General features: G+C 42.4%; 1 protein-coding gene across 3 annotated transcripts in view; it reads right to left on the bottom strand.

Annotated features, from left to right (window-relative positions):
• The window catches only part of KIAA0930, a 113,472-nt gene extending 109,709 nt beyond the window's left edge, over positions 1 to 3,763 (bottom strand). For 2 of the 3 annotated variants that reach the window (XM_082256651.1, XM_082256652.1), the window contains exon 1: positions 3,453 to 3,763. In XM_082256651.1, coding sequence (XP_082112777.1) covers positions 3,453 to 3,594 — 142 coding nt within the window. In that variant the 5' untranslated portion in view covers positions 3,595 to 3,763. The remainder of the gene's footprint in view (positions 1 to 3,452) is intronic. The other variant, XM_082256653.1, reaches the window with a different exon arrangement.
• Between the last annotated feature and the right edge of the window lie 9,555 nt (positions 3,764 to 13,318).

Genomic DNA, 13,318 nt, shown 5'->3' with positions numbered 1-13,318 from the left:
GGTCGCCCCAAAGAAGCTCCGGACCCTTTTTCTAAGTCAGAGCGACTTGTGTCGCTCCTATTAGAACGGGTCCATAGCTTCTGTATGGGAGGCGACCTGTGAGGCGACCAGGTCGTCTGACAGGTCGCCCCAGTGTGAATGGGGACTCATTTTGTTTGCAACTATTAAAGATTCGAACTACCAGCAAGAATAAGTCCTTACATTTAAAGAGCACCTGTCATTTCAGATTCCATCATGGCAGTGCCTGTTAGCGGGCAACCAATCACCTGTCAGAGGAGGAGCCGCTGTGGGACAGAGATGACCATTGCGCTTTAAAAATTATGATTTAAATCAGCCCTTTTTACTAGTGATTTAAATCAAATCCACCCTGGAATTGGCTTCTGTCTAAATTGGCCCTCCTGTATGTATGCATGTGAAGTAGGGACCGTTGATTGTAACCGTCTTGGGGGTCCTGAGGGTATGAACTGATGTGAATATAGGAAATATGTAAAGCTGTGCTGCATATATTGCCCATGCTATATACATTACCTGTAATAAATAAAAACCAAACAACCACCAATAAAATAAACCTAAGAAGGGCCACCAGGATTATCAGCCAGCCAACTTCCCCCCAAGCTACTGCAATAAAAACTTCCAATAGAACCATTTCAAATTTCATTTTTCAAAAAAGGGACCCCAAGAGCTGACAGGTCTTTTATCTGTATTGTCATCTATTGATGATTCTTCTCAAAAATTTTTGTTTAAATGAGAAACCACCAAAAGACGACGACATTTCCATGCCACCTCAACCAACATATAGAAAACCAGGGACTCCTGCCACAAACATTTTGCTAGGAATAGAAAAATCCCATTAACGCATTTTGTAGTCTTAAACACACACACACATATGTCAATATTGGACACGCCCAGGATTGTCATATACTCTCTTTACTACAAGGATCTGTAATAAAGAGTCTATCATGCTACAGACATCACTACCCGGAACCCAAACACCAAAAGGTGGCAGTTTAACAGAGAAAAAAAAAAAAAAGACCACACAAGAACCCATAGCACACCCAGAAACAGCCAAATCCTCCTTTATATAGCAGAATTTTCCAATAAAAAAGACCCTGCAAGGAGTCTCCCTTTGAGATAGGCCACCAACATAAAATCCCCCTTAAAGCTGAACAATATAGACTCCACCAATGAAAACAAGAGACCCTCAACGTTGATAGGCACAGTTCTCAACACTTCCTTTGTTCTAGGTGATAGGACCTTAACCCCATCAATATTTATATCTCCAGTTAACCCCATCAATATTTATATCTCCAGTAAACGACAACCAAAACTGGCAGAGATGCCATTTAATACATAATGAAGATCACCAACCCCCCACCCCCCCACTATGAAAAATCTTATCAATTACACCACCAGCCCAGACAGAAGAGTTGTCAGATTTTCCTTTATTACAGTAACATCAAGTTATGAAAACCTCATCAATTAGTCTGATTCTACAAGAGAAACCACCAGAATGATCAGATGCCCCTTGTATTGCACTGGTACCCAGCAATAATAAGAGTTCCCATCATTGAGAAAACTCTCCCTGTAACGGAGCTCAACAGCCTAGCAAGGCACACATAATACTATGGAGTGTTATCACCTATTGCAAAGGCTTCATCAATACTTCTCTCTACAGAAGAGGACACCAGAATGAAGGTCTATGTTATGCTTATTGCACTGAAACCCACCAATAATGAAGACCCCAACAATAATAAATAAAGGTCTTAAGATCTCCCTTATAAAAGAAATTCTAGTAATCTGACAGGTAAAATGCTCAGATCCCTCTTTATTTTATCACAATAATAAAGATCATATTACTAGGTTTCTGCAAGTGAGCCCACCAGAAGGATCAGATACCATACTACCCCGAACGATAGACCCAACCTGTGAGAAATCCATTCTTATAAAGAGAGCCTAATGGGGAACAATATTCAGACCCTCGTGTACTACAATGACCTCTCCTAATAAGGACCCCATCAGTAGTCCTGTCTGCATCTAAATCACCAGAGCCCCCTTCATTGCATGGACACCCACCAATATTTAAACACCCACAAATTTAAAAAATGACCTCCTATAGAAGAGCCTATCAGGGCACACCTGTCAGATCCTCTGTACATTCCTTGCATAAAAAAACCCTTAAAAAGTATCCCTGCCAGCAAGCACACAGATACCCACCAATAAGGACCCCCCAGGATAAATCGCCCTATAAAAAAGAGCCCAGAAACACACAACTATCAGATCCTCCTTCAGTACATCACACAATTACAATAATTATAGGTTTTCAATGACCAGACATTACAATGTTTACATCCTTCTAGATCACACTCCCCCCTCATAATAAATAAATCCCTGTATATAAAGGGAACCCAGACAGATACAACTATCAGATGCCCTTTAGTACAGCACACAATAGCAATGAGTATAGTTTTGCAAGGAGTCTCACTACAATGATCAGATCCTTCTAGATCACACAGATTTCCCCGCAATATTGAAGACCCCTTAATAAATCCCTCCTTATAAAAGGGAGCCCAGACAAATACAACTATCAGACACCCTTTAGTACATCACACAATATTAAAGATCCCCATCAATGACCATCTCTCTGCAAGTGATCTCACTGCAATGATCAGATCCCCCTTAACTGCTCTGACACCTACCAAAAAAATAAAAAAATAAATACATATTAAAATGTAAAATTTAATTTTATAACAGAGCACCAAATGTCAGCCCCCCTTTAGTACATCCCCACAGGAAAAAATACCTTATCAATGATGGACATAGATGTCAGATCTCCCTTTTAGATCATGAAATAAAGATTATATAAAACTACAGGACCCCTTACCACTGCACTGACAACCACCAATAATAAAAACTCCACCAATGGAAAGCAATCATATTTAACAGGGAGCCCAGAAAGATACAATTGTCAGATCTCTCTTTAGTACATACCCCAATAATAAAGGACCCCCATGATCATTTAAGACCATACAGGAGCTCCTGCTACAGTGATCAGATCCTTCTGACACCCACCAATAATAAAAACCCCCACCAATGAAAAAAATCTTTATTTTAAAATCGACAACCCAGACACATTCCAATGCCAGACCCCCTTTTAGTACATCACACAATAACAAAGATGATATTACATTGTATTTCTCTAGAATAGAGCCCCTCGGGTGTAATCAGCCCCCCTATTATTGTACTGATCACCCCCATATAAATGTCAGACTACTCCATCATTTACTAAAATCAGCCAATAATATTATTGATCACCCCATCCTCCAATGATCACCCCCTCCTCCAATGATCACCCCTCCTCCAATGATCAGACCCCTTTATTGCCCCCAATAATACCAGAACCCAGTTCAGGCTCTGCTGTCCCCCCACCCCCGGAGCCCCCCTATATCCCTCACCCAGGCCGCTGATCTCCTGGCGGATATTGAGGCGGTTCCTCTCGTCCACTATCGCTGAGATCATCTGCTGGAGGGAGCGGTCCAGAGCGCCGTTCTCCTCCTCTCTCTTCCCGGCCCGGCTGTGACTCTTGACGGCGGCCATCCCCCTCCGGGGCTGCTCTCATCTCACTGCTGTGTGTCCCCCCACCCCGACCAGCCCACCGGCTCGCTGACACCCGGCCGGAGACCCCCAGTCAGGCGACACTTCCGTCTCCCATAGCGGATCAGCAAGGAGCTTCCTGCAACACACTGCGATCCCAGCCAATCAGTGGGCGGCTCTAGCGCAGCTCGGGCGGGGCGCGGCTAAACGAGGCCAATGAAAGCACCGAGAGGGCGGGGGTAAGCAAATAGATGGCCAATGAAAGGAGCGCTGGAGGTTTAAAGGGACAGAGGGGGAAGCGAATGAGGTCAGGCGCCTGGGCTGAGCAGGGAGGTCTGCCATGTGTGCTGCAGACAAGTTCACCCTCAAGGTGGCACAGAGTGTGTGAGCGGAATGAATCATCGGGGCTGGGTGGGGCCCCTCATGATCTACACTGGATTGTATGAAATATGTAGCCTCGGGAAATAGAACAATACAACTACTATGGGTGGGATAGAGAATACACTGCCAGCTATAGAAGAAGACATTATTGTATGAGTTTTATTTTTTTTTCTGTGTGAGATATATAGATATATATATATATATATATATATATATATATATATATATATATATATATATGTGTGTGTGTCTTTTTACACATGATCCTTTTTAATTCCAAAATATATTTATCTGTCTCTGTAACTACACACTGGCTATGAACAAAATGTAAAATCCTGTATTATTTTCCACATTGTAGTTCAATTATTTCTTACCTACTTCTATAAATCTGAATGATCTTGAATTCTGTGACTTGCACTCACTATGCCCTGTAAGTAGGCACTGCTGTGTCACACATTTCACAGATCCTGCCTTCTGAACTACAGAGGTGTTGAGAGGAGTTTCAGAAGGTGGAGTCAGTACAGGAATCACAGCTTTCAAGCAAGGTACCATGGGATATGTAGTCCATAGGAATAGCAAGTAACTGGCAGAGGAGAAGCTGCAAAGAATGCTGTGGATGCAGGAAGTTGTGGAAAGAGTCTACCAGCAGACAGGCAGAACTCACAACATGATAAGTAAGCTTATAGTGGATCATCAAACCTAACTTTTTTTCGTATTGCTATTGCAGTGTTGATGTTATAACATTAAAGTGTATGCTGTGACAATAGAACTCTTTTAACCACTTCCTGCCCACATTATAGGTAAAAGACAGCTTACTTTGCATGGAGGGTGTATATGGATGTTCTTCCGTGACCGCACTGCCCACGTGCCCTCTGTAGCGTGCTGGCGCGCGTTCTGTGGTCACTGAGTCCTTCGGATTCAAGTAATCACATATCAGAGAAAAGGGCAAATTACAAGGGCCCTTTACCATGTGCTCAGCTGTGTCCAAAGACAACTGATCAAGGATGTAAACACAAGTCGGGTATCGGCTTTTCTTTCCTTGCGCTGACAGCTAACTGGCTTGTGTTAAAGGGACATCAGTCCCCACCAGTTCTGCCAATCAGTGCCCACCAGTGCCTCCTCAGCAGTGTCCCCTATCAGTGCACATCAGTGAAGGAGAAAAATTACCTGTTTGCAAATTTTTTTACCAAACTGCGAAAAGTTTTTTGTTTTGTTTTTTTAACAAATTTCGATCTTTTTTCATTTGTTTAGCAGAAAATAAAAGACCCAGTGGTGATTAAATACCACCAAAAGAAAGCTCTATTTGTGTGAAAAAAATTATAAATGAATTTGGGTACAGTGTTGCATGACCGCGCAATTGTCATTCAAAGTGCAACAGCACTGAAAGCCGAAAATTTACCTGGGCAGGATGGGGATAAAAGTGGCCAGTAAGCAAATGGTTAATATTGTATAAAATATTTCCTTTGCAATATTATGATACAGGATTTATATAGCGCCAACAGTTTGCGCAGCGCTTTACAACATGAGGGCAGACAGTACAGTTACAATGCAATTCAATACAGGAGGACTCAGAGGGACCTGCACATTAGAGATTACAATTTAGGAGGGATGTAGAGCTGCAGAAATTATATTAGGAATGATATTAACCACTTTTGAACTGGAAGGATTTGCCCCCTTAATGACCAGGCCATTTTTTGCGATTCGGCACTGTGTTATTTAGCAGAAAATTGTGCAGTCGTGCAATGCTGTACCAAATTAAAATTGATGTCCTTTTTTTTTTCCACAAATAGAGCTTTCTTGTGGTGGTATTTGATCACCTCTGCGATTTTTATTTTTTGTGCTATAAACAAAAAAATAAAGCGACAATTCTGAAAAAAATATATATATATTTTTCACACTTTGCTATATAACCTCTGCGATTTTTATGCTCCCAAAAAAAAATGTAAAAATCACATTTTGTCAACCTTTTAGGCCAGTTTGTATTCTGCTACATATTTTTGGTAAAAAAAAAAAAAAAATCGCAATAAGCGTATTTTGATTGGTTTGCGCAAAAGTTATTGCTTCTACAAACTAGGTGAAAGATTTAGGTCGTTTTTATTCATTAACTATTTACTAGTAATGGCGGCGATCTGTGATTTTCAGCGGGACTGGGACATTGCGGCGGACAGATCGGACCCCTAACTGACATTTTTGACACTTTTTGGGGGGGACCAGTGACATTACTACAGTAATCAGTGCTAAAAATATGCACTATTGCTGTACTAATGACACTGGCAGGGAAGGGGTTAACACAGGGGTAATCAAGGGGTAAGGGTAAGCCTAGGGGAGTGTTTTCTAACTGTGTGGGGGGTTGGGCTTGTGAAATGAACACAGAAACCTGTGATCCTATATAGAAGGATCACATGCGCTGTGATCATTTCAGAGAGAAGAATGGTCAGCTGTGTTTACAACAGCTGACCGTTCTTCTCTCTCAGCGGGGAGTGATTGCGGGTGCCCGGCGGCAATCCCGGCTGCCCGTCCTGTGGATCGGCATCCCCGGGTGGGTGCGGGAGCGCGACCCTCAGCACCACGCGTGCGTTCGACCTAGGACTATGTTGTTCCGCACATCCGAGCCAGCCTGCCGCAGTAAATGTGCGGCGGGCGGTCGGTAAGTGGTTAAAGCTGAACCCTAAATAACATTTTGTAAGTTACAGCAACAGTTTTTTTCCAATTAGGATAAAGGTTTTACTGTATATAGATGAATAAAAGCTGATCATTGTAAGCCCTCTGTCAGTGTTAATGTTTGTCTCAACTGCTACTTTTGTCTGGACAGCTTGTTCTGTTAAAGGAAGTTGAAATACAACAGTCTTACTGCTCAGATCATCTGGTGAAAATAAAGGAAAAGGCTGAAAAAGAAAATAATGCAGCAACCACATCTATGAATTTGGTAAGCTGCAATAGAATAAACTTTTGTTTTTGGGTTTAATACTGCTGTGTTATCCACTTTCTTCCAGTTACACAGGGGTGTCAAACTGGCAGCCCTCCAGCTGTTGCGAAACTACAAGTCCCATCATGCCTGTGGGAGTCATGCTTGTAACTGTCAGTCCTGCAATGTCTCATGGTAGTTGCGCAACAGCTGGAGGGCCGCCAGTTTGAGGGTGTACTAAAATTGCCACACCACTTCTACTTATTCAATGTATCTATCGTGTTTACTAGGAGAGCTCCTGTTAAGCACTACGAGTAAACCAGACCACACCGTAGAAGCACCTGTGTCATTGATCTTGTATGCTGTGACTTCACCATAGACTCGGCTAACAGAAGAATGTCCTAAAAAGTTCCACAGGTGTTTGTCTTTCCATATATATATATATATATATATATATAGCCTCGAAAAAGTATTCATACCCCTGGAGAAAGTGCAGCGAAGGGTAACCAAACTGATAAGAGGCATGGAGGAGCTCAGCTAGCTGACCTGAATTTATTCCCTCTTGACAAAAGGTGTTGAGGGAGAATATGATCCCCATGCATGAATACATTAATAGGCCATATAGTGAACATGGTGAAGAGTTATGCACTTCAAGGTCATTACAGATGACAAGAGGGCACTCTTTACATCTGGAGGAAAATACATTTAACCTCCACAAAGGCTTCTTCACAGTAAGAGCTGTAAAAATATGAAATAGACTCCCTCAAGAACTACAGTGCCTTGAAAATGTATTCATACCTCTTGATATTTTGTCATGTTACAACCAAAAACATATATATATATTTTATTGGGATTTTATGTGATAAACCAACACAAAGTGGCACATAATTGGGAAGTGGAAGGAAAATAATAAATGGTTTTCAAAATGTTTTACAAATAAATATCTGAAAAGTGTTGCATTCATTTGTATTCTGCCCCTTTTACTCTGGCTAAAAAAAAAAACTAAAACCTAGTGGAACCAATTGCCTTCAGAAGTCATCTATGTAGTAAATAGAGTCTACCTGTGTGTCATGTAATCTCAGTATAAATACAGCTGTTCTGTGAAGCCCTCTGAGGTTTGTTAGAAAACCTAAGTGAACAAACAACATCATGAAGGCCAAGCAACACACCAGAAAGGTCATGGATAAAGTTGTGAAGTTTAAAGCAGGGTTAGGTTATAAAAAAAAATTCCAAGCTTTGAAAAATCTCACAGAGCACTGTTCAATCCATCATCCGAAAATGGAAAGAGTATAGCGCAATTGCAAACCTACAAAGGCATGGTGGCCCACCTAAACTGACAAACCAGGCAAAGAAAGCATTAATCAGAGAAGCAGCCAAGAGTCCCATGGTAACTCTGGAAGAGCTGCAGAGATCCACAGCTCAGGTGGGAGAATCTGTCCACAGGACAACTTTTAGTTGTGCACTCCATAAATCTGGCCTTTATGGAAGAGTGGCAAGAAGAAAGCCATTGTTGAAAGAAAGCATCAAGTAGTCACGTTTTCAGTTTTCGAGAAGCCATGTGGGGGACACAGCAAACATGTGGAAGAAGGAGCTCTGATCAGATGAGACCAAAATTAAACTTTTTGGCCTAAAAGCAAAATGCTTTGTGTGGTGGAAAATTAACACTACACATCACCCTGAACACACCATTTTCACCGTGAAACATGGTGGTGGGAGCAATATGTTGTGGGGTGCTTTTCTTTAGCAGGGACAGGGAAGCTGGTCAGAGTTGATAGGAAGATGGATGGAGCCAAATACAGGTCAAACTTAGAAGAAAACGTGTTATAGTCTGCAAAAGACTTGAGACTGGGGCGGAGGTTCACCTTCCAGCAGGACAATGACCCTAAACATACAGTCAGATCTATAATGGAATGGTTTAGATCAAAGCATATTCATGTTTTAGAATTTCCCAGTCAAAGTCCAGACCAAAATCCAATGGAGAATCTGTGGCAAGACTTGAAAATTGCTGTTCACAGACTCTCTCCATTCAGTCTGACAGAACTTGAGCTATTTTACAAAGAAAGGGCAAAAATGTCACTCTCTAGATGTGCAAAGATGGTAGAGACATCCCCAAAAAGACTTGCAGCTGTAATTGCAGTGCAAGGTGGTTCTACAAAGTATTGACTTAGGGGGGCTGAAGACAAATGCACGCCACATTTTTCACATATTTATTTGTAAAAAAATGTGGAAACCATTTATCATTTTCCTTCCACAGCACAATTATGTGCCACTGTTTCCTCCAAAACAGGAATGGTTTTACAGGTGGAGGCCACTGACATTTTATTTCCCCTACTCATCTTGTCTGACTTGTTTTTCACTAGTTTTGCATTTGGCTAGGGTCAGTGTCACTACTGGTAGCATGAGGTGATACCTGGACCCTATAGAGGTTGCACAGGCAGTCCAACTCCTCCAGGATGGCACATGAATACATGCCATTGCCAGAAGGTTTGCTGTGTCTTCCAGCACAGTCTCAAGAGCATGGAGGAGATTCCAGGAGACAGGCAGTTACTCTAGGAGAGCTGGACAGGGCTGTAGAAGGTCCTTAACCCATCAGCAGGACCGGTATCTTGTCCTTTGTGCACGGAGGAACAGGATAAGCACTGCCAGAGCCCTACAAAATGACCTCCAGCAGACCACTGGTGTGAATGTCTCTGACCAACCAATTAGAAACAGACTTTACGAGGGTAAACATTTTTCTGGGAAAGTACAGGATTTTTTAGGTGCTCATAAACAAGAAGTTAAACATTGTATCTAAAAACAACTTTTTATTTAATGTATTCAAAGTTAAAAGACAAATATTGTTAATACCAACATGACAAATTCATACAGTCATTGTACAAAGGTTTCTGCTCAACATGTTTCACTAAAACTCTGGCTTCTTCAGGAGACGTATAGAGCCTTGTACATAGCAATACTATAAGTGAATAAGAAACATTAAACAAGTAAATTGTTCATTAAACAAGTAAAGACCTTAACGGTCCACAAGACTAGATTCAAAACACAATTATTCAGATGTTACATTTTTTTGCAAACACTTGTAACATTTTAGTATCTATAAGACATCTGATGAGAGGGTCTTACCCAAGATGTATATAAGATTTCATTGATTCGATGGCAAAACCATGAGTGAACAGGCCCACAGAGTATCAGTGTGCCATAGAGTATGCCCCCTAGTGGAACCTGCAAGAATGTGAGACCAATCCTGGTTGAGGGCAGGATCTAAAGTGGTTAACCTTGTTTATTTGTATATTATATGTTATAAACTCCCAGATTTCCCTTCATAATGCAGCAACCTGTGACCCACCATATCCAGGAGGCTGATCTCGAAGATATAAGGTCAAGTTATAAACTCATAATCATCTTTCTACTGTTTGGGACACCAAAGTTCCAAAATCAGCAATTTAATTAATAGGAGTTGCCTATGTGGAAATATACATCAAGAAATCACCATGGAGGTTCAACCAACTGGACAGAAATGCACACGAAAAATCCATTAACTCATCACATAACCCTCTTACCTCAATAAGATTGGCCCCTAAATAAGCAAAGGAAAGAAAATAATTTGCCAATTCCACATTTGGAATGACCTATTTCGTTCAAACAAGCAATTCAGACCATATACATCTGCGATGCCTTTATGCGGGAACCATCGAACCACTCATTCATGAGGGCCCGACGTCCTCTAGTGGGCCCTGTGCTTACTGCCAGGCACCATGGAGCTCGATTGACATTTGCCATTGAACTCCAGATTTGGCAGGTCTGCCACTGGCGCCCTGTGCTTTTCACAGATGAGAGCAGGTTCACCCTGAGCACATGTGACAGACATGAAAGGGTCTGGAGAAGCCATGGAGAACGTTATGCTGCCGGTAACATTGTTCAGCATGACTGGTTTGTTGGTAGGTCGGTGGTCTGGGGAGGCATATCCATGGAGGGAAGCACAGACCTCTACAGGCTAGACAATGGCACCCTGACTGCCATTAGTCAATGGCATCCTCCTAGTGCACCACAATGCCCGGCCCCTGTGTGGCCAGAGTATGCAGCCAGTCCCTGGAGGATAAAGGAATTAATACTATGAAATGGCCCCCATGCCCACTTTGACCTAAATCCAAAAAAACACCTCTTGGACATTATGTTTCGGTCCATCCGACGCTGCCAGGTTGCACCTCAGTCTGGTCAGAGGCTCAGTGATGCCCTGGTCCAGATCCTGGAAAGAAATACCCCAGGACACCATCCGTCCTCTCATTAGGAGTTAGGTATGCATTCAAGCATGTGGGGGCCATACAAACTACTGAGTACCATTTTCAGTTGCTGCAATGAAATTTCAGCAAAATGGAGTAGCCTGCTGCACCCTTTTTTACACTTTGATTTTTGGGGTGTCTTTGAATTCAACCCTCTGTAGGTTGAGAAATGTAATTTCCATCAAATGATGTAGCATCTTTTCGTTCCTAACACATTTCCCAGTCCATATCAGTATAGATATCCAGCATGATATTTTTCCCCATTGAGATCTGATGTGTTTTCAAAGTGTTCCTTTCATTTTTTTAGCAGTGTGTGTGTATATATATATATATATATATATATATATATATATATATATTAGTATCTCACAAAAGTGAGTACACCCCTCACATTTTTGTAAATAGTTTATTATATCTTTTCCATGTGACAACACTGAAGAAATTACACCTTGCCCATGTGAAACAAGCCTAAATGTACCCTTTTGAATGCATACATTCAAATCAATTCGTCATTGATTTAGGTGTGGTGGGGTGAGCCAGCTCAGACATTTTTCTCTTGGATATTAGCCTACAGTAGAATTCCAAGTATGATATATTTTTACAGTTTTATTGGTCCAGCTTGGACCAATGAAACTATGTATATACAGTATCTCACAAAAGTGAGTACATCCCTCACATTTTTGTAAATATTTTATTATATCTTTTCATGTGACAACACTGAAGAAATGACACTTTGCTACAATGTAAAGTAGTGAGTGTACAGCTTGTATAACAGTGTAAATTTGCTGTCCCCTCAAAATAACTCAACACACACCATTATTGTCTAAACCTCTGGCAACAAAAGTGAGTACACCCCTAAGTCAAAATATCCACATTGGGCGCAAAGTGTCAATATTTTGTGTGGCCACCATTATTTTCAAGCACTGCTTTAAACCTCTTGGGCGTGGAGTTCACCAGAGCTTCATAGGTTGCCACTGGAGTCCTCTTCCACTACTCCATGACGACATCACGGAGCTGGTGGATGTTTGAGACCTTGCGCTCCTCCACCTTCAATTCGAGGATGCCCCACAGATGCTCAATAGGGATTAGGTCTGGAGACATGCTTGGCCTTTCCATCACCTTTACCCTTAGCTTCTTTGGCAAGGTAGTGGTCGCCTTGGAGGTGTGTTTGGGGTCGTTATCATGTTGGAATACTGCCCTGTGGCCCAGTCTCTGAAGGGAGGGGATCATGCTCTGATTCAGTATGTCACAGTAAATGTTGGCATTCATGGTTCCCTCAATGGACTGAAGCTCCCCAGTGCTAGCAGCAATCATGCAGCCCCAGACCATGACACTCCCATCACCATGCCTGACTGTAGGCAAGACACACTTGTACTCCTCACCTAGTTGCCGCCACACATGCTTGACACCATCTGAACCAAATAAGTTTATCTTGGTCTCATCAGACCACAGGACATGGTTCCAGTAATCCATGTCCTTAGTCTGCTTGTCTTCAGCAAACTGCGGGCTTTCTTGTGCATCATCTTTAGAAGAGGCTTCCTTCTGGGACGACAGCCATGCAGACCAATTTGCTGGCCGCACTCATACGTCTATTTCCTAAAGACAACCTCTGGATATGACGCTGAGCCCGTGCACTCAACTTCTTTGGTCGACCATGGCGAGGCCTGTTCTGAGTGGAACCAGTACGTGTATGGTCTTGGCCTCCGTGCTGCAGCTTAGTTTCAGGGTCTTGACAATCTTCTTATAGCCTAGGCCACAGGTGTCAAACACAAGGCCCGCGGGCCGAATCCGGCTCTCAAGGCCATTTCATGTGGCCCTTGCAGCTGCAGGAGAGCTCCAGCCCTCTTCTGGTCCTCCTCCAGACCCAGTACATTTTGCTTTTCAGCAATGCCTACAGCTTCTTCCCAGCAACAGCACAAGATAAGGGAATGCACTGTGATGTAAGGGAGGGTGGGGGGCTCAATTTCTGATGGTGGGGAGGCTCTTGACATCTTATGTAAGAGTAGGGGATGCTCTGGACATCTAGTCTTACAGATACAACTGGCCCTTTTGAGGGCAATATTAATACTGATGCGGCCCGTAATTACATTGAGTTTGACACCCCTGGCCTAGGCCATCTTTATGTAGAGCAACGATTCTTTTTTTTCAGATCCTCAGAGAGTTC

The sequence above is a fragment of the Pelophylax lessonae genome (assembly GCF_965119305.1).
Source record: "Pelophylax lessonae genome assembly, chromosome: 4".
NCBI classification, from domain to species: Eukaryota; Metazoa; Chordata; class Amphibia; order Anura; family Ranidae; genus Pelophylax; species Pelophylax lessonae.
This window is presented reverse-complemented; position numbering and strand designations above follow the sequence as displayed.